The sequence below is a fragment of the Lynx canadensis genome, chromosome X, assembly GCF_007474595.2.
Source record: "Lynx canadensis isolate LIC74 chromosome X, mLynCan4.pri.v2, whole genome shotgun sequence".
Taxonomy (NCBI): Eukaryota; Metazoa; Chordata; class Mammalia; order Carnivora; family Felidae; genus Lynx; species Lynx canadensis.
The window spans coordinates 92,399,128-92,421,517 of NC_044321.2; the positions used below are offsets into that span (position 1 = coordinate 92,399,128).

At 43.0% G+C, this 22,390-nt stretch overlaps 1 protein-coding gene across 2 annotated transcripts in view; it reads left to right on the forward strand.

The window, feature by feature from the left end:
• The window catches only part of PLS3 (plastin 3), a 91,417-nt gene extending 78,528 nt beyond the window's left edge, over positions 1-12,889 (forward strand). For both annotated transcript variants that reach the window (XM_030305704.2, XM_030305705.2), the window contains exons 11-17: positions 2,834-3,029; positions 4,557-4,635; positions 6,223-6,337; positions 6,561-6,694; positions 8,193-8,316; positions 8,538-8,662; positions 11,694-12,889. In XM_030305704.2, the coding sequence (XP_030161564.1) occupies positions 2,834-3,029; positions 4,557-4,635; positions 6,223-6,337; positions 6,561-6,694; positions 8,193-8,316; positions 8,538-8,662; positions 11,694-11,826 (906 nt within the window). In that variant the 3' untranslated portion in view covers positions 11,827-12,889. The remainder of the gene's footprint in view (positions 1-2,833; positions 3,030-4,556; positions 4,636-6,222; positions 6,338-6,560; positions 6,695-8,192; positions 8,317-8,537; positions 8,663-11,693) is intronic.
• The last annotated feature ends 9,501 nt before the right edge of the window (positions 12,890-22,390 follow it).

Here is a 22,390-nt window from a genome sequence, read left to right on the forward strand (position 1 = left end):
TTTTTTGTGTAGCTCCTTTCGCTTGGCATGATTATTTTGAGACTCATTCATGTTGTCACATGTATCATAAATTCATTCCTTCTTAAAGGCTGAATTGTATTCCGATGAATGGATATACCACAATTTGTTAACCCACGCACTTGTTGAACATTTGGATTGTTTCCAGTTTGGGGCTATTACAACTACAGCTGCTATGAACATTCATATAGAAGTCTCTGTGTAAATATGTGCATTCATTTCTCTTTGGGAAGTACCTAGGAGTGAAATGGCTGAGTGATGGGGTATGGTTATTGGTGATGGTTAACTTTTTGAAGAAGCTGCCAATTCATTTGCCCAAGTGGTTGTACCATTTTACATTGCCACCAGCAGTGTATGAAAGTTCCAGTTCATCCACGTCCTCGCTAACACTTCAGTGTGGTTAGCCCTTTTAACTTGGCTCATTCTAACAGGTGTTGAAAGATCTGTCATTGTGGTTTTAATTTGTATTTCCCTAGTGACCTGTGATGTTGAACATTTTTATGTGACTGTTTACCATCCGTGTATCGTCATTGTTCAAACATTTTGTCCATTTTTAATTGCATTGTTTGTTTTCTTATTAGCAAGTTTTGAGTGTTTTTTATGTATTTTGGATACAAATCCTTTATCGGATATGTGATTTGCAAATGTTTTCTCCCAACATTTTTCAAAGAACAGACGTTCTTAATTTTAGCCAAGTCAAATTTAGTCATTTTTCTTTTACGGATCATGCTTTTGATGTTGTATCTGAGAAATTTTAGCATAATACAAGGTCACAAGTATTTCCTCCTATGTTTTCTCCTAGAGGTTTTTAGAGTTTGGCTTTTTGCATTTAGAAATATATGTTTGGAGTTAATTTTGAATATAGTGTGAGATAGGAGCTGAAGTTATTTTTGCATATATATTTTTTTGATTTGATTATTTTTATTTCACTATTGTATATTTGACTATTTAAGTTTTTGGTTGTCATCTATTTTAAAGCTTCCTTCTGTTCCAATATTATGTCAATGCTTCATTAAGAATGCCAGGATGATCAATGAAGAAGGGATTTTAAGATAAAGCTGGTAAATAGCATAAATCAAACAATATTAAAGTAATAACTGACAGGTTACAAGAAATAGAAAAGGCTCTGAGAGGAACTCACTATATGCTCACAGAGAATCCTGAAGAAACGTTGAATCCCACTCAATTGCCAATCTTCTGGTGGTTACTGGCTGCAGAAGGTTACAAGGGTAACACAATAAACACACATTGTTCTGGAGTCCTACAGAGTCAAGGTATCGCACTGGAGGTTAAAAAACTAAGGAGCATCACCCATTAAAGACAAAGTTAAGGGGCGCCTGGGTGGCTCAGTCGGTTGAGTGGCCGACTTCGGCTCAGGTCACGATCTCGCGGTCCGTGAGTTCGAGCCCCGCGTCGGGCTCTGTGCTGACAGCTCAGAGCCTGGAGCCTGTTTCGGATCCTGTGTCTCCCTCTCTCTGACCCTCCCCCGTTCATGCTCTGTCTCTCTCTGTCTCAAAAATAAATCAACGTTAAAAAAAAATGTAAAGACAAAGTTAAAACCCTCAAATTATACATTCTGGGCAGCGTTAGTTTAAAAGTAACATTCCTCAAGCTTCCTTTAGCTTTATCTCTTCTTTTCCCACCAATTGTAAAACCTTTTTATAGGGGACACTGTTGTCCAGAAGTGCTACATTTGCCCTGGGACAAACTGTAGTGTACAGATATAGGAACTTCTCAGAGTGTTGCTGTGTTCTTTTCCAAACATAGGTCACTAGACACAGAAAATCCCAAAGCAACTGTGCCTCCTGTAGCTCCCGGTTTTTTTACTTGTAGCATTGGGAGGCGGGAATACTGGGTGTCTGAGAAACTAATTTTGACACTGGTCTGAAATGATTGGGTAACTCACATTCTTCACCAAACCCTATGTTGATCAAGAGCTCAGCATGCATCTTTCCAGGGGGAAAAGAAAAGGGGAAAAAAATAGAATGGGGTGGGCACCTGGGTGGCTCAGTTGGTTGAGCTTCTGACTCTTGGTTTCAGCTCAGGTCATCTCAGATTTTCTGGGTTCGAGCCCCGTGTTGGGCTCTGCACTGACAGTGCAGAGCCTGCTTGAGATTCTCTGTCTCCCTCTCTCTCTACCCCTCCCCGACTCACCCTAGTGCTCTCGCTCTGTCTCTCTCTCTCTCTCTCTCTCTCAAAATAAAAAATGAACATTAGAAAAAATAGAATGGGGAAGAAAGTAACAAGTTGGGAGTCATAGGAATTAGTCGAAAGTAAGTATTCTTTGCAGAAATGCACAACATTGCTTCTTCATGGGTGGAAAAGTTAAGTAAAGCAAACCGTAAACAAATAAAATAGACTAAAATAAAAATCCCTGAAGAGAAAAACTACAATTTGAAATGCACAATTTAAACCTGAAATCAAATCATTGGAAACTGCGATTCTTGATTATTATTTTTAAATTATTTTCTCATAATTATTTTCTCTTTTTCAGTCTTACACCTCCCTTAGGGCCCAACTGAAAAATCTGAGCAGTTTTTGCTTTTTTCTTGATGAGTTTTAGCAGGAGATGTAATCCCAGTGGAATTAAATGTATTATCCTTAGATAAATCATCTGGTGCCACCTAGGGTATTTTTAAGGTACTGCAATCAAATACAGCCAACTTTCTGTTGCATTCCACAAACAATTTTATAATAAATACCATGTGTTGGCTAAGAGAAAGTAGAATTGTATATCCAGCCTATCATTGGAGGGAAACGTTTCTATATTTTTAGTATTTTTAGCCTTTTACAATATGTCTTCTTACTTCAACAGGAAACAGATGATTTGAAGAGAGCAGAGAGTATGCTTCAACAAGCAGACAAGTTAGGTTGCAGACAGTTTGTTACCCCTGCTGATGTTGTCAGTGGAAACCCCAAACTGAACTTGGCCTTTGTGGCTAACCTGTTCAATAAATACCCAGCACTAACGAAGCCAGAGAACCAGGATATTGACTGGACTCTATTGGAAGGTAACTGAAGGTTTCTCACATTCTAATGTGCAGGACTACAGAGTGGAAATATGTTACGTAGGCCACGATGGTTTCAGGATCTTGACTTAATACGTTTCCTTATCCACTTTCCCTTAGCAAATATCTGCTGGAAGTAGACCCAAAGGCTGAGTAAAAAGTGGCAGCTGATAGAAAAGGATGATACAAGGAAACTTGTAAAGGAGTCACGGATCGCTTAGCTTAAGGCCACTTAGTAAACCCGTGCTTTATTTTAATATTTTAGAATTAGATCACTTTTTAAACCTCTCCCCCCGCAAATATACATATGCATTAAATTTGACCTATAAATTTACAGTATTATTTCATTCATCCATGGTTGGACTGACCAGAACTAGCCCCAATTCCTTTTCTACTCCCCTACTCAAAAAATACTAGGGGCGCCCGGCAGGCTCAGTCAGTTGAGCGTGCTAGTCTCAATCTCGGGATTTTGAATTTGATCCCCACATAGGGTATAGAGATTACTTAAAAATAAAATCTTTAAGGGGCGCCTGGGTGGTTCAGGCAGTTGAGCCCGACTCTTGATTTCAGCTCAGGTCGTGATCCCAGGGTCGTGGGGTCAAGCCCTGCGTCACGCTCCGTGCTGAGCGTGGAACCTACTTGAGATTCTCTTTCTCTCTCCTCTGCCCTTCTTCCCTGCTCACATGCTGTCTCTCTAAAAAGAAAAAATAATGGGGTGCCTGGGTGGCTCAGTCGGTTGAGCATCTGACTTCAGGTCAGGTCATGATCTTGCGGTCTGTGCTGACAGCTCAGAGCCTGGACCCTGCTTCGGTTTCCGTGTCTCCCTCTCTTTATGCTTTTCCAGTTTCAAGTAACTTATTGCTGTAGTATTATAGGCATGTAAAATGAGTACTTGTGTGTAGCTTAGGATGTATAAATGTGTAGAAAGAAGAAGTAAATTCATGAGTATAGAGGGTTCATGTAACCACAAAAGTTTTTTTAATGTAAAACTGATCACATCAGTTACTTCTGGGAGATATTGGGGAAGGATTACAAGGGACAGAAGATTATTAAAACTTCATAAACCTCTAAATTGCTTAACTGATTATAAATTTGCATTCTTTAATTTTAAAATAAAATGAATACATTTTTAAAAACAGGCATGTATCTGGGGGCACCTGGGTAGCTCAGTTGGTTAAGTGTCCAACTCTCGATCTTGGCTCAGGTCATGATCTCATGGTTTGTGAGACTGAGCCCCACATTGAAGCTTTGCACTGACAGCATGGAGCCTGCTTAGGATTCTCTCTCTCTCTCTCTCTCTCTCTCTCTCTCTCTCTCTCTCTCAATATAAAGAAATGGACTTTAAAAAAATAAAAACAATAAAAAGCATGTATGTAGAGAGAAAGTAGAGAGAATGTTTGGAGATTCATATTGGAGAAAACCTCTAGATCTGTACAGAGGAAACGAAATAATCTTACATATGCTTTCATATTATATGCACATATACAAGGTGTTGCATTAATATATAAACTTTGTGAATATTCTTAATAGGAGAAACTCGTGAAGAAAGAACCTTCCGTAACTGGATGAACTCTCTTGGTGTTAATCCCCATGTAAACCATCTCTATGCGTAAGCTTTTCTACTTTTCTTATAAACAATTAGGAACGTCATGAGTGGATGCCACAGAAATAATTGCAGCTCTAAACATTTTCTAAATGTTAGTTTACAGGGTGCCTGGTGGAGTGTCTGACTCCTAATTCAGCTCAAGATCGAACCCCGTGTTGGGCTCCGCACTGAGCATAGAGGCTGCTTAAGATTCTGTCTCTCCCCTGCCTCCCTCTGTCCCTTTCCCCATTTGCACGCACTCTCTCCCTCTCTCTCAAAAAAAGTTAGTTTACAGTGGTCATTTATAGTGGAAAATGCTTAGTGGTGACATCCATCATTATTTTCCAAATATGCAGAAGCCCAGATTATTTCTCTATATGATCATTAAGTGAAAGAATGTAAGGATGTCTTTCTAACACCCTAGGGAACAGATAGTTAATATTTTGAAACAGAGACCAAGAAATGCCTTAGGTAGACCATCCATGATGTCTTGAGGCCTTCGTGTTCACTGTTCTCTCAGCATGGAATGTTCTTTTACGCCTCTAATGCCTTACTCCCTTAGTATATTCAAACCGCGAATTCAGACCTGGCCCAGCACCTAACGCTCCTGTTTATCCATATACTTGTTTTTTGTCTCTCTAACTCTAAAGTAAGGCCAGGGATTTTTGTCCTATTGCCCAGCTTCTAGAATAGTCCCTTGCAAAAAGTAAGCTCTCAATAAATATTTCAAGTGAGCAAGATGATGTTACCTTTGTTTTGGGGACAGACTGATAGAAAATAGGAGCGTAGGGGCGCCTGGGTGGCTCAGTCGGTTAAGCGTCCGACTTCAACTCAGGTCACGATCTCGCGGTCCGTGAGTTCGAGCCCCGCGTCGGGCTCTGGGCTGATGGCTCAGAGCCTGGAGCCTGCTTCGGATTCTGTGTCTCCCTCTATCTCTGCCCCTCCCCCATTCATGCTCTGTTTCTCTCTGTCTCAAAAATAAATAAACGTTAAAAAAAAATTTGTTTTTTAAAAGAAAATAGGAGCCTGGGATATTATCTGTGGTTTTCTAGGTTTTATTTACTTTTTTAGTTTAAATCCCATTTAGTTAATATAGTTGTAATAACGATTTCAGGAGTAGAATTTAGTGGTTCATCACTTACATACAACACCCAGCACTCATCCCAACAGGTGCCCTCCTTAATGCCTATCACCCATTTTCCCCTCTCTCCCACTCCCCCGTCAACCCTCAGTTCTCTGTATTTCAGAGTCTCTTATGGTTTGCGTCCCTCTCTGTTTTTATTTTTCCTTCCCTTCCCCTATGTTCATCTGTTTTGTTTCTTTAATTCCACATATGAGTGAAATCATATGATATTTGTCTTTCTCTGCCTGACTTATTTCGCTTAGCATCACACACTCCAGTTCCATCCCCGTTGATGCAAATGGCAAGATTTCATTCTTTTTGATGGCTGAGTAATATTCCATTGTGTATATATACCACAGCTTCTTCAGCTATTCTTCCATCGTTGGTCAGGTTTTCTATGTTTTAGTCACCCCTGTACTGTTACTGCTTTTCATGAAACCAAGTCTGGCTGTCTGAAAACACTGATTGAATTCTTTTTAAATCTTTAGTGACCTACAAGACGCCTTGGTAATCTTACAGTTGTACGAACGAATTAAAGTTCCTGTTGACTGGAGTAAGGTCAATAAACCTCCGTACCCAAAACTCGGAGCCAACATGAAAAAGGTAGATCATTCAGTCGCCACACAGATTTGTTACGGGCTGTTTTTATTCTCCGTGTGTTTCTTTCATTTAGAACACTCTTGAGTCTGAGCTTCTTGAGAACAGGAACTGTGTCTTGACTTCTTTTGATGTGTGGAGCACCCCGCGTCGCAAACACGTACTCACATATGTGCGCGGAGTAAACAGATGAGAAATCTTTGACCGTTTACCTTCTGTGCGTTTACAGCTGGAAAACTGCAACTATGCTGTTGAACTGGGGAAGCATCCTGCCAAATTCTCCCTGGTCGGTATTGGAGGGCAGGACCTGAATGATGGAAACCAAACTCTGACTTTAGCTTTGGTCTGGCAGCTGATGAGAAGGTACGGTACGCAGTTCGAGCTGTTCACGTTTCGCTGCAGTACTGGTCTGTGATCTACTTCTTGTTACTTTCAGGCAGATCTACTTCTTGTTACTTTCAGGCAGACGTGTCAGAGACTATGTCTTTGAAATGTTTGCATTTAGACTCTTAAGTGGGCTTAAGTAACGAATACATGCTGGGTGTTCAGTGGGAGATGCCTCCTTGAAAGCCAGGCAGCAGAACTGTGAATATTTCCTGGTTTTGTTTTTTTAAGTTTTTTACATTTATTTTGAGAGAGAGGAGCATGAGTCGGGGAGGGGCAGAGAGAGAGAGAATCCCACACAGGCTGTCAGCACATAGATCTGACGTGGGGCTCGATCTCACGAACCATGAGATCATGACCTGAGCTGAAATCAAGATGCTTAACCAACTGAGCCACCCAGGCACCCCTGTTCACCTGTTTTACTAGGAAGCCTGGCATGCAGCCTTGAGCTTCATTTAGTGTCAGTGAATTAAAAAAAAAAACAACAACAAAAAGCAAAAATTATGAACAGTCCCTGGATCCATTTGAAAAAGAAGATCTCATAATTATAATGCTTAAAAGCATTCTTTATGACTGAGCACCAGCCAAAGCACAGCTTCTTTTAGGTCATGGCCACTGTTGGACTGGTATAAAAGGTGCCTGCAATAGACTGTTGGGCTTGCTCTGGAAAGCACTGAAATCCCCCTGCCAGCACCACTTACAAAGGGTAGATCAGTGGTGAGCCACTACTACTCGAATTTTTTTTTTTTCATATAATATGAATTTCCTTCCATGAAATCTTTAGTCTTTCAAACCTAAGGGATAAAAGAAATAGAAGACAAAGCGCCTTTCTATTGTTTGCATATTTTTCCCTAAAATAGATTGGGACCTAGGGCACCTGGGTGGCTCGGTCAGTTAAGCATCGGACTCTTTTCTTTTTGAAGTGTTATTTATTTTGAGAGAGAGAGAGAGAGAGAGTGCAAGTGGGGAAAGCACAGAGAAAGAAGGAGAGAGGGAATCCCAAGTAGGCTCCACACCATCGGCACAGAGCCTGATACAGGGCTCAAACCTACGAACCATGAGATCATGACCCGAGTCAAACAGCTGAGCCACCCAGGCGCCCCAAGCATCTGACTCTTGATTTCAGCTCGGGTCATGATCTCAAGGTTTGTGAGTTCAAGCCCCACGTCCGGCTCTGTGCTGACGGTGTGGCGCCTGCTTGGGATTCTCTCTCTCTCTCTCTCTCTCTCTCTCTCTCAAAATAAATAATTTTTTTTAAAGTAGATTAGGACCTTTTCTTCCACCTCTTTTATTTTTGTTTTCCTTATTATTAGTTTATGTTACAGTTCTAAGTTACATAGGCTCCCCCCCCCACATTTCATGTTTTTCTTTTCAAATTTTTATTTAAATTCTAGTGCGTTAACATACAGTGCAATATTGGTGTCAGCAGTAGAATTCGGTGATTCATCGCTTACAACAACACTGCTTCTTCTTTTAGATACACCCTCAATGTTCTGGAAGACCTTGGAGACGGGCAGAAAGCTAATGACGACATCATCGTAAGCTGGGTGAACAGAACATTGAGTGAAGCTGGAAAATCAACTTCCATTCAGAGTTTTAAGGCAAGAATTCCACATTTGACTCTTAGACGTTATGTTTGCCGGAAAGTGCCAGTAATTTGGAAGGGCAGCCGTTGGGTTTCTTCGTCAGTGTGAATTAGTGCTGGGCTAATGGCAAGACTCTCTTAATTCACTGGGCTTTGTTTATGGCAGCTTTCTGTAAGTAATCACGTGTTAATTTGTGCATACAGAAACTCTCAGGTTCATTGTCCTTTTTGCACTAGGACAAGACGATCAGCTCCAGCTTGGCGGTTGTGGATTTAATTGATGCCATCCAGCCGGGCTGCATAAACTATGACCTTGTTAAGAGTGGCAATCTGACAGAAGATGACAAGCATAATAACGCCAAGTAAGAGATACCAACGATAGTAGTGATTAATATCCCGGCAAGAGCACAGGCTTTGGAGCCGGGCACGTCCGCATTCTTGCTCAGATTCTGCCGCTGAACAGTGGCGTTATCTGAGGGGCGCCCAGGCGGGTGGCTCAGTCAGTGAAGCGTCCGACCCTTGGTTTCAGCTCAGGTCATGATCTCATGTTTCGTGAGTTCGAGCCCTGCATTGGGCTCTGCGTTGGCCGCGTGGAGCCTGCTTGGGATTCTCTCTTTCCTCTCTCCTGCCCTTCCCCTGCTTGTTCTCTCTCTGTCTCTCTCAAAGTAAATGAAAATAAACTTTAAAGGGGCGCCTGGGTGGCGCATTCAGTTCAGGGTCCCTCCGACTCTTGATATCGGCTCAGGTCATGATGTCACAGTTTGTGAGTTCAAGCCCCTCATCGGGCTCTGCACTGATGGCGTGGGGCCTACTTGGGATTCTGTCTCTCCTTCTCTCTGCCCCCTCCCCTACTTGTGATCTCTCTCTCTCTCTCTCTCTCTCTCTCTCTTTCTCTCTCTTTCTCTCAAAATAAATAAACTTAAAAAAAATAGAGGTGCCTGAGTGGCTCAGTTGGTTGAGTGCCCAAATTTGGCTCAGGTCATGATCTCGCAGCTCTGAGTTCGAGCCCTGCGTCGGCCTCTGTGCTGACAGCACAGAGTCTGGAGCCTGCTTCGAGTTCTGTGTCTCCCTCTCTCTCTGCCCCTCCCCTGCTCATGCTCGCTCACTCTCTCTGTCTCTCTCTCAAAAACAAATAAACATTAAAAAAGAATTTTTTTTAATAATAAGCTTAAAAAAAAGAAGAATGGTGTCACCTGAGGATACCTCTTTGAGCCTCAGACTCATCAGTAGATTGGGAACAAATAATACTTAGAGATTTTGAAATGAATAAAATATATATGAGCCTAGCATTGTGCCTGACATAGTAGGTGCTCAATCAGTTGTTGCTTTGGGGAATTACCGAAATAATATACTTTGGGTTTTAATGTGACTCAGCTACAGACTTACAAGAGGAAAATGAGCTAAGAACATTCATGCCGGGGCGCCTGGGTGGCTCAGTCGGTTAAGCGTCCGACTTCGGCTCAGGTCATGATCTCGCGGTCCGTGAGTTCAAGCCCCGCGTCGGGCTCTGTGCTGATAGCTCGGAGCCTGGGGCCTGTTTCGGATTCTGTGTCTCCCTCTCTCTGACCCTCCCCCATTCATGCTCTGTCTCTCTCTGTCTCAAAAATAAATAAACATTAAAAAAAAAAAACATTCATGCCATAGATAAGAGTAGATAGAAATATTCTTTTTTGAAACACATTGTTTACTGATGTCTTTTTTACCGGGCATAGAGCACCTTTACAACATATGTTGAGTTTATTATCTTGGTCCCTAAATGAGCAGGATGCTTAACCCTCCACTGAAACTACCTATGCCTTGAAATTTTTCTGCAAGCCAACGATATTGACAAGGGCTTTTCCACCTGTCACTTCCCTTCCCCACCAAAGACCTAGACTGTGACTTGCTTTTACAGGTGACCCATGAAAGCTTGACTAACATACACTGAAAACGAGCCCACCGAAAAACTTTCCTTTTTCAGTGACGTGGTCCTCTTCAAAGATTTGTGTCACAAAACACCTAGAAATGTCTCATGGATTAATTGAAGTGTGCTCTTGCAAATTTCCTCCACTGGACACATCAGTTCTTTCTTCCCGTACTTTGTGTACCTTTTCCGTTCCTTATTCTGACCACTCCGTTCATGTACTGTGTAGACTCCCCGCCCTTGACTTTTTGGAAGTATTCATTGTATCCACTAAAGCAGCTTGGATTTGACATGTGACACAGATTTCCACCCCCTTTCTCTAAGATCACATGAGATCTTAGAGTGTCTGTTATCCTATTACGTGTTCAATGAAACTGTCAACATTGATTATATAGCCAGTTTGGATAATTATATATTTTTATATATATAATATATATTTTATATATACATATTTTTTCATTGTCAGGTCATGTCAGTGCTCCAAAATTAATTCTCATTGCATATTGGAGAAATGGAGCGGATAAAATCTGTCCCAAATAGTAGAGCTTAAAAATCTGGTGTCACTTAAGAGTGACATCAAAAAAACAAAACAAAACAAAACAAAACCAGGGGCGCCTGGGTGGTTCAGTTGATTAAGCGTCTGAAAAAAAAACTGTGACACACACCATAAACTAAATACTAAGTTTTGAAAATTTTTTGCATGAAAAAGAAGAGACAAGGGCTGAACTCATAATAGATTCTGAAAAATAAGTATTTAAAGACGAACATCCTAATGAAAAATAGGACATGTGGATAGATCAGACTCCTTATAGAAAAGGAAATAAGCTATAAATACATAAATCGATGTTTCACCTGGCTGGTGTTTATAGGTATGCCTTTAAAAAGTGGCACCGAGGGGCACCTGGGTGGCTCAGTCTGTTGAGCGTCGGACTTTGGCTCGGGTCATGATCTCGCAATTCGTGAGTTTGAGCCCCGCGTCAGGCTCTGTGCTGACAGCTCGGAGCCTGGAGCCTGCTTCACATTCTGTCTCCCTCTCCTCTCTCCCCCTGCCCCGCTTGCAATCTCTCTCTCTCTCATATAAATAAACGTTTTAAAAAAAAAAAAAAGTGGCACCGAGGGGCGCCTGGGTGGCTCAGTCGGTTAAGCGTCCCATCTCTCGATTTGGGCTCAGGTCATGATCTTGCAGTTCGTGAGATCGAGCCCCACATCAGGCTCTGGCTGACAGTGCAGAGCCTGCTTAGAATTCTGTCTCCCTCTCTCTCTGCCCCTCTCCCACACATGCATGCACTCTCTCTTTCTCTCTCTCTCAAAATAAATAGAAATAAACTTTAAAACAAAACAGAGAACAAAAAAAGCAAAATGTTCCCATCCGAACTCCCACACTATGAAAGTTTTGCATCCCAGCCAAATGATAAGAGGAAACCGACGTCTCCTCTCCTGTCCTTCGCTAACAAGAAGTTCATCTGAATTTCTGTTTCCTCCAAAAACAGGTACGCGGTGTCCATGGCTAGAAGAATTGGAGCCCGGGTGTATGCTCTCCCCGAAGACCTTGTGGAAGTAAAGCCCAAGATGGTCATGACCGTGTTTGCATGCTTGATGGGCAGGGGAATGAAGAGAGTGTAAAATAACCAATTTGAATACAAACAGCCTTGCTCCCAGGTGCATGGTTACCAGGTCAGCTATTTCCAGGTGATGTGCTCATGGCTTAAGGAACTGTTGGTCATCCTGAGAGCCCACGGGGGAAAGAGGTTGAATGAAAACGACTCCCCTTTCCCATCGCCGAAGTTGGATTTGTCAGGCACCCCTAAAATGTGCTCACGGCCAACTCATTTACTCTCTCCTCCTAGATTGCTGCCCTGGATACTTCCCATTGCTGTATGTTATGTCTGTGTATCTTTTTCCCTCCTAAAACATCCACATCTTGAGACGTGCTTAGATGATTGGATATGAATATTCTTAGACCATAATTTTGCTTTCCATCCAGTATGCTCGTTCTCATTCGAGAACTGTGGTCGGAGGGTATTTGGATAGGAGTACCTTTTGCTTTCTCTTCGTAGTACTGAAAATTGGCAGAAGTAACTGGCTGTGCAGAATGTAATAGAAGCTTTTCGTATTCTTTTATTCTGAAAATCAGTATCTTTTTACAGTATTCTTTCTACATGATCTTTTTTGTACATTTAAGAATATTTTGATTACATTAAATAAGACTGCTGATTTTGCTACTTTTTTTAAGGGGTCTTCAAGTAAGTAAAAACCATACATTATAGGTAGAGGAACAAAACGGACCTTCCAATTTGCATACCCTGGCCTCTCACACCCAAGCTGTAAACAATTGACGCATCTTATCTTAAAACACTTGGTTCAGTATACGCTTCTTTGTGTTACAACCTGTATCCTCAGACTCTCTCTTTGGATTTAAAAATGTTGTTGAATGACACTTTTGAGGAGAGAGTGTGCTCGGACCGTAGACAGGATATGCTAAGTGTACCATCGAATTTCCAATTTTACACCTAAGACAAGGAGATGTGGTCACTAAAGAATAAAAATATGTATGTAGGACTTAATGTACTCTTGCTTTGTCCAGCTATTTGCTATAGTTTTCAAGATCATAATGTTACTCTAACTCTGAAAAGTGATGTAATCTGGTAGCAATGTATTAGTTCAAATAAAGGCATTTACATAATAATTAGTCTCTCCATCTTTCTGCCCCTTAGTTTGCCAGTGGCGCTTGCCAGATAACCTTCTCTTTTTCTGGCACACTATATAAAATGATGTTTGTGGGGGCGCCTGCGTGGCTCACTTGGTTAAGCGTCCGACTTCGGCTCAGGTCATGATCTTGCGGTTCGTGGGTTCGAGCCCCGCGTCGGGCTCTGTGCTGACAGCTCGGAGCCTGGAGCCTGCTTCGGATTCCGTGTCTCCCTCTTTCCGCCCCTCCCCCACTCACACTGTGTCTCTCTTGCTCTCTCAAAAATAAACATTAAAAAAATTTTTTTTTAAAAACGGCTTTAAGGAATAACTACAAGCTTCCTGCAAACATACCGGCGTAACTGATAAGGACAATCACATCTTACGACCTGTCTTCTGCTAAAGAAAAAGCTCCATTAGAAAAATGGGCAGGGGCACCTGGCTGGCTCAGTTGGTGGAACATGCAAGTCTTGATCTCAGGGGGCTGTGAGTTTGAGCCCCATGTTGAGTGTCGAGATTATTTAAAAATAAAATCTTTAGGGGCGCCTGGGTGGCGCTGTCGGTTAAGCGTCCGACTTCAGCCAGGTCACGATCTCGCGGTCCGTGAGTTCGAGCCCCGCGTCAGGCTCTGGGCTGATGGCTCGGAGCCTGGAGCCTGTTTCCGATTCTGTGTCTCCCTCTCTCTCTGCCCCTCCCCCGTTCATGCTCTGTCTCTCTCTGTCCCAAAATAAATAAACGTTGAAAAAAAAAAAATTAAAAAAAAATAAATAAAATCTTTAGGGGCTCCTGGGTGGCTCAGTTAAGCATCTGACTTCAGCTCAGGTCATGATCGCACAGTTCATGAGTTCGAGCCCCTAGTCGGGCTCTGTGCTGACCGCTCAGAGCCCAGAGCCTGCTTCAAGTTCTGTGTCTCCCTCTCTCTGCTCCCCCCCCAACTCACAGTCTCTCTCTCTCTCTCTCAAAAATAAATATTAAAAATAAAAATATTTTTAAAAAAAGAAAAAAATGGGCAAAGGAGTCCGATATCATTCAAAAAATTATAGTTAACCAATGAACATAAAAAGGGAATGCTGGTTCTCACAAGTAATGAGGATTATGCAATCTAAACAAACCAAGAATTACTTTTTTTTTAGATGTCTTTTAAGAGCAGTTTTAGGTTGGAAGCAAAATGGAAAGGTACAGAGAGTTCTGTACCACCTCCCCCCACACATGCATAGCCTCTCCAACTATCAACACCCCTCCCTGGAGCGGTATATTTGTTACAATTGATGGACCTACAGTGACACATCACAATCACCCAAAGATCATAGTTGACTTTAGGGTTCACCCTTGCTGTTGTACATTCTGTGGGTTTTGACGAATGTATAATGACGTGCCCACCATTACAGCATCCTACAGAATAGTTTCAATGCCCTAAAAATCCTCTGCGCTCTGCCCATTCATCCCTCCCCATCTGCTAAGCCCTGGAAACCACTGATCTTCTTAGTGTGGCCCTAGTTTTGCCATTTGCAGATATCCTATAGTTAGAATCATACGGTACTCAGCCTTTTCAGATTGGCTTTTTCACTTAGTGAAACATTTGAGAGAACTGCCTTAAACTGCCTTTCATTGATTTAAAAAAAAAAAAAAAGTGAGGCACCTGGGTGGCTCAGCCGGTTGAGCATCCGACTTCGGCTCAGGTCATGATCTCACAGCTTGTGGGTTCGAGCCCTGCGTCGGGCTCTGTGCTGACAGCTTGGAGCCTGGAGCCTGTTTCAGATTCTGTGTCTCCCTCTCTCTGCCCCTAACCCACTCGCATTCCGTCTCTATCTCTCTCAAAAATAAACATTAAAAAAACAATGATAAATGATCTGTTGGTGGAGGTATGCAAATACAGGCTTTCTCTAAAGCCCAGATGGAAGAATGATCAGTTTACGGCTGGTTGAAGGCAATTTGGTAACTACAGCCAAACTGCAAACGGTCGTATTTTTCCACTCTGCAGCCAGCAAATACAGCAATGTGCTATGATACATCTTGTAATGAAATAAGTTGTAGTCCAGCTACATTATGCAATACTTTTGTAGTCATTAAAAACACTGCTGTGGGGGGGGGGGTGCCTGGGTGGCTCAGTCGGTTGAGCATCTGACTCGATTTCGGTTCAGGTCATGATCTCACAGTTTGTGAGATCAAACCCTGCGTCAGGCTCTGGCTGACAGTGTAGAGCCTGCTTGAGATTCTCTGTCTCCCTCTCTCTGCCCCTCCCCTGCCCGTGCACACACACACACACACACTCTCAAATAAACTTTAAAAAATAAAAAGTAAATTTAGAAACTGCTGTGACTATGTAAGGAAAGATGTCTCATTCTACCCCACTTTTAAAAATAAATGGTAGTATGTACAAATATACTTCTACTTGGGGAAGTGGAGTGGAACATCAAGGATTTTTTACTTGTTTTGGAAACCGTTCACTGCATCGTTTTGAAGTTTTTATTTCAATTCCAGTTAGTTAACATACAGTGTAAAATTAGTAAAATTAGTTGAATCACGATAGAGTGATTCAAGACTTCCATGCAACGCCCCGTGCTCATCACAAGTGCCCTCCTTCATCCCCATCACCCATTTAAAAAAATTCTTTAAGGTTTTATTTAGGTAACCTCCGCACCCAACAGGAAATTAAACAACATAGAGAGCTGCATGAAGCCCATTCTTTTTCTTGAGTGCTATAGTTGCTTCTCTGGGACACAAACACTCATCATAACGTCAAATGGAACAAGGGAAGTTTGTATCAGGCAGGGGCACAAAGTCAGAAAGTATAGATTTTTACAGTGGTAGGGACGCCTGGGTGCCTCAGTCGGTTAAGGATTTCCAACAGCATGGAACCAGCTTGGGTTTCTCTCCCTCCCTCTCTCTCTGTCCCTCCCCTGCTTGTACGCTCTCTCTCAAAATATAATGTTTACAGTGGCAGACAGAATGCGTAGGGGTTAGAGGTGGTGGCGATCAGTAAAATCCCCAATGCGACGTGATGCTTTGGCTGGTTCTTCATTTCTTACAAGTTTGACGGGTGATAAAAAGGGCCAGGTAGGTTTTTCGGGTGTTTTGTTTTGTTTTTTAATCCTGCAGGTTCCTTTTTGAGGTCCAGATTTGACCCATCCTTGTTTCCTGGTTTCAAAATCCTATTTCAAAACTGCTGCATTCAGATTTCACAGAAGGGGCTCCTCCTAAGGCTGGACAGCTTAGACACATACGTAAGACAGCCTTCTCACAGTCCAAAATCACCAATGCAAAATGGAAATAGCCCCTGACGTATGGGAACTGGCCTGGCACTCACAGCTATGCCTTGTTCTCCTGTGAGCATAAATGCCTTCGTAGAACACCAGCATCCTCTGTGTTGGTGATGAAGGCAGACAAAATAGGAAGGCTATCCAACTCTCAGAAATGAACAAACATCTCCCTCTCCTGGCTGATATGAGATATTGCTGCTGCTTTTTCTTCATTCCCAGTACAGCTTGAGCCTGGGTATAATCTAGTATGGTTTTGCAATGTTGATTGTAAATATTTCTTGTCTTTAGTCACTTACGACTTAAACTGTGTCTCTAGCAACTTTTTAAAATAATTTTTAAAAAGTTTATTTATTATTGAGAGAGAGAGAGAGAGCACAAATTGGGAAGAGGCAGAGAGAATCCAAAGCAGGCTCCAGGCTCTGAGCTCTCAGCACAGAGCCCGACGCGGGGCTCGAACCCACAGACTGTAAGATCATGACCTGAGCCGAAGTCAGACACATAACCGACTGAGCCACCCAGGCACCCCTCTGACAACTATTCTTGATTTCACCTTTCCCAGATGCAGGCTTCAAATTCAGGCTACATAATAAAATTATTAAGAGGTCTTTTATGCTTCAAATATCTTTGGGTTTCCTGAAATGGCCATTAGAGAATACAAAGATTGCTCCTGTAAAAGAAAGGGCAATTCTGGAGCACCTGGGTGGCCGGTCAGTTGAGCAGCTGACTCTTGATTTTGGCTGAGGTCCAGATCCTAGGGTCATGGGATCGAGCCCTGCAGCAGGCTCCACACTGACCGTGCAGCCTGCTTAAGATTGTCTCTCCCTCTGCCCCCTCCCTTGCTTGCGTGCTTGCTTTCTCTCAAATTAAGAAAGAAAAATTTTTTTAATGTTTATTTATTCTTGAGAGAGAGAGAGAGAGAGCAAGCAAGAGAGGGGCAGAGGGAGAGGGAGACACAGAATCCGAAGCAGGCTTCAGGCTCCGAGCTGTCAGCACAGAGCCCGACGCAGGGCTCGAACTCACGAACCATGAGATCATGACCTGAGCTGAAATCAAGAGTAGGATGCTTAATGGACTGAGCCACCCAGGTGCCCCTTAGGAGATTATCTATGCCCTAGACAGACCTTCTAAAGACTCTCCGATGACGATGCTTTAGTCGTAGTTGTTAACGGTTCGAACACAAAAAAAGGAAAGCTAAAAATTGCTGAACAGGATATGCTATCGCAGTCTTAAATTTCTCCTTAAAATATAAGCTTCTCATGGAAATTAAATTGGTTCAGATGGCTCAATGAATTGCCCTTGCTCAGACTTACCATCTGACAAAATATAAAAAGAGGATACTTTACATGAATAGTAAGTATGTGATTTTAGGTTAGTCCACGATGTCAACATGGCTTAGAAACAAAGAGATTTCCTGACCTCTCCAGGAACCCCTATAAAATAAATGCTGAGTTAAAAGACCTTGAGATGTTGGGGTGCCTGCCTCAGTCGGTTGGGCAGCCAACTTCGGCTCAGGTCATGATCTCATGATTCATGAGTTTGAGCCCCACATCAGGCTCTGCACTGTCAGCACGGAGCCTCCTTGGGATCCTCTCTCTCTCTCTCTCTCTCTCTCTCTCTGTCTCTCTCTCCTGAAAATAAACTTTTTTTTTAAGTATCTTGTTACTCGATATTGGTCAACAACTGGCATTATCAGTAAAACCCCAAGACATTGATACTTGAGTTTTTGTAAGTATATAAAACTTTTCATACATATGCCTCACTTCCTCCCACTCCTCTGGAATCCATCCGATCAGAACACCTTCAACAGAAGGTTCTTAGGAATCCTCCAGAAGCTGCTGACAGCAGAAGTGGATGACTTACGCCCGACAACAAAACAAGCCGTTGACATCAGAAGTGGAGAGGTTCCAGCCAAGGTGACAGAATGAGATTAATTTTCTGACTTTTCTTTATGCCCTCTAGCACGTTAATGTGACCTCCTTTGTCTTCATCGTATTGTTTTGAACCCCCCAGTGGTCTTCCTCTGGCACTTGAGGAAATACAAAATTCTCCTATACGTTTTCTTCCCAGGTCGTAGCAACTGCTCTGAACTTAACTCATGGCTGGATCTAACATCCTCCAGCAGACCCCGCTGACCGTGATTTAATACCAATTCCTTTCAACATCGCAGAAGGTAGATTCCCTTTTATAGGCCCCTTCTGGTATGTAATAAACTTCCCTCCTATCATTAGTCCTGACCTTCAGCCTTATGAAAATAGACCTTGACCTCACATTATCAGAATGCTTCTGCTAAGGCTATATGATAATACTATCAGCAAAACCAAGCCACTCGGGAGTAGACCATACTATTGACACTCTCCTGACCACGAAAGTCAGTAAATTACTTCCAGAAAAACACATCCTTCCCTGCTTTGCTGAATTTTTTCTAGCTTCACTCAAGAAATCTACCACCAGGGGGTGCCTGGGTCGGTCGGTTGAGCATCTGACTTCAGCTCAGGTCAAGATCTCAAGGCTCATGAGTTCGAGCCCCCCATGGGGCTCTCTGCTGTCAGCACAGAGCACGCTTTGGGTCCTCTGTTTCCTTCTCTGTCTGCTCCCCACCCCCCTGATCATGCTCTCTGTCTCTTAAAAATAAAATAAACATTGGGGCGCCTGGGTGGCTTCGTCAGTTACGAGTCCGACTTTGGCTCAGGTCACAATCTCACAGTTGGTGAGTTCGAGCCCCGCGTTGGACTCTGTGCTGACAGCTTGGAGCTTGGAGCCTGCTTTGGATTCTGTGTCTCCCTCTCTCTTTCTGCCCCTCCCCTGCCCACACTCTGTCTCTCTCTCTCTCTGTCAAAAATAATAAACATTACAAAAAATTTTTTAAATAAAATAACCATTAAAAAAAATTACCACGAAGGACAGCAAACTGGCTTACTTGTTGTGATAAATGATACTTATATTCCCAATACAGTTTACCCCCAACTGGGGTACTACATTTTATATGGATAGGCTTATACTGCTCAGCCGTACACTAATTTATCCTGTGTATTCAGGATAATTGTGATATTAGACACTTTGCAGACTTTCATATAATTGTGGATTTTTAGATATTAAAATGTACCACCCCTCCAGGGGAACATGTTCCTCTGGAAAAAATACTACCAGAAACTTCCAAGCACACAAGCTTATTTAAAAAAAAAAACAAGAACAAAAACAAGACAAAACAGGGGCACCTGGGTGGCTCAGCCAGTTGAGCATCTGACTTCGGCCCAGGTCGTGATCTCACAGTGCGTGGGTTCCAGCCCCGTGTCAGGCTCTGTGCTGACAGCTCGGAGCCTGGAGCCTGTTTTGGATTCTGTGTCTCCCACTCTCTCTCTCTCTCTGCCCCTCCCCCGCTCGCGCTCTGTCTCAAAAATAGATAAGCATTAAAAATCAATCAATAAAATAAAATAACAACAACAACAACAAACTCCCAGAAGGCATACCTGACTCTGGTTTTAGGCATACCATACAAGTTGCAATCACCCTGTTAGGGCAAACGTGGCCCCAAACTTGCCTCGGCCCTGACAAAAATCCTAAGTAACACAACTTCAACTCTGAAAGACAAATTAGTCTAATTTCATTAGCTAGGATTGTTATGGGCAATCACGTGGTCCTCCATGACCTCTTACCTGGTCAAGGGGAAATTGATGCTGTAGCAAACACTGCTTGCTGTACTACGTACCGATAAAGCTCATTTGTACATCAGGACCCACAAAAAGGAAGCTGTCCCAGTGGTCTGGCCACATCACAAATCTAAACCTAAGTCAGCCCGCACTTATGGGAAACACCTGTCCAGGAAGCCAAACATACCCCAGCCACCATCCTCCAACTAAGCTTTAACTACTTGCCCTTCACCCCAGAAAATAACACCTGCTAGCTTTTATAGGGAAATCCCCCACCTCCTACCCAATCCTGGCCTGTTTCCGAGCTGCCTCTTGTAAAGCTCTCTGTAAAATTTGCTCTTGCCCCAAATCCTCAGGGAGAGCTCCCAACTGTTTGTGAGGAGCGTATGCCCCCAAGCCACGGATCGTTTTCCTTTGAATAAGGGATAGCAGACCCATTGCTAAATCGCTTTCGTTTTGTCATTTGATGGTTTTGGCGATGAGATGGAACCTGAGGAGAGCCGCTGAAGATTCCAGGGATGGCTCCAAGATGGCGGTGAAGATACCCACAGAGCCCTTTTGGTTTGCTGACTCTTCAGCTGCTCTGCGGGATCTCTGGTAAGCTTCTCTCAGATCAAGTTCTGCTCATTCTGCATCCTGAGCTCTTCCAGTTTGTTGGTCCTAATCATTCTGGGTGGGAGATTGGGGTGTCAGAAGCGCCAGATTTTTCCAGGTGGGACTTAGTGAGCCACAACATTTGGGTTTGTGGCTGGCCTCACCTACATGGTAAAAAGCTTTGGAAGGTCCTTACAACTGTCAGGAATTCTGCACAGGCAGCCAGAAACAGTAAGTCTGGTTGAATACGGAAGGATTTTTTCAATAAGGGAAAATAATGGGTATCCCTCAATCTAAGAAAGCAAGATGGCAGCCATCAGGGGATTCACAACACCTTAAGCTAAATCCACAGCATAAACTGTTGGGGGACTTGGGGAAACAAATTAAGACAAGAAATTCAGACTGTTTTGACCAAAGGCACATCAAAATCTAAGTAGGCATAACTTAACTAGTAAAAACCATAGGACATCTGCCACTATAAAGAAATCTTTCCGGGGGCGCCTGGGTGGCTCAGTCGGTTAAGCGTCTGACTTCTGCTCAAGTCACGATCTCACGGTTTGTGAGTTCAAGCTCCGCATAGGGCTCTCTGCTGTCAGCACAGAGCTTGCTTCGGATCCTCTGTCCCCCTCTCTCTCTGCCCTTCCCCTGCTCTCTCACTCTCTCTCAAAAATAAATAAAATAAGCATTAAAAAAAGAAGAACAACAGTGCCTGGAAGCCATAGATATTTACAAAAATGGCAAAATTCTACTAATGCAACCAAGAACCGTAACAGCCATCATGGGGAAACGTTCCAATTAGACAAGATTGTACATTTAAGAAGTGCATTTGAAAGTAAATCAAACAAACAGAATGGGTTACCTATTTTAATTGGCATTAAAAAGCCTCTAAAAGGCTTCAAAATGCCAAAAGAGCGTCTTTGGAAGATTCATTGCAAAAGGCTAATGAAAAATCAGAGATACAAGAGGCCCCTAAAACAAGACTGTGAGACTTTTACCGCTCCCTTCCGTCCTCCCTTACCTGAGTACTCACGGTCTACTGATCCTCTAACTGAATCGCCTTTCCACTCTGCGGAGACTACAATATCGTTACCTCCTAGAGTTGGAAGGCCCCAAAACCAGAAGCTTTGATATCTGAAGGCATGATTAGATGGATATCCTACCTCAAGAAGAAAGAGCGAGAATTCGCATTCCTCTGCCTTTTGGTTCTATTCAGGTTCTCCACGGATGGGATGATGCCAGGTCACTCCTCAGAGTGACTGAATGCACCTTCCAGTAGGTTTCCCCTCCCTGGAAGTCAGAGGATGGGGCTGCAAGGTTCAACTCTCTACTTCAGGCTTTGGTCTTTCTGGGCCCAGCCCCTGTCAGGAAGTTCATTGGAGGCCCCCACATCCTGTCATCTCATTAGCATATAAAAGACACTCATCACCCAGGAGATTCCAACGGTTATAGGAACAGTGTGCCAGCAACCAAAGACCAAATATTTATTTCTTAATAGATCACAGCATCCAAGCAAGGGCAAAGCACTAATTCTTTAAGCTCTCTATGAAGCCATTTCATACAAATTCTAATCCTAAATTAAGTCCCTTCTTTTATCTAAAAAAATTTTTAATGCTTATTTATTTTTTAGAGAGAGAGAGCCCGAGTGTGAGCGGGGAGGGGCAGAGAGAGAGACAGAGAGTCTTAAGCAGGTTCCAAGCTTTGAGCTGTCAGCACAGCACCTGATGTGGGGCTTGAACCCACGAACTGCGAGATCCTGACCTGAGCCAAAATCAGACGCTTAACCGACTGAGCCACCCAGGTGCCCCCTAAATTAAGGCCTTTCAAACACCCTTTTATGGAGGCAGTTCATGGTTCCTTCAATAAGCAATAATTCCAGTATGTTTCACTACAGACCCTGGAAACCACTGCCTGCATCTCCAGGTGGTTTGTAAGGAAAGCAATGAGAAAATGCACTCACATTTTACCCCCTTCCCAAGAGCCCAGAACTGGTCTCCTTGTCTC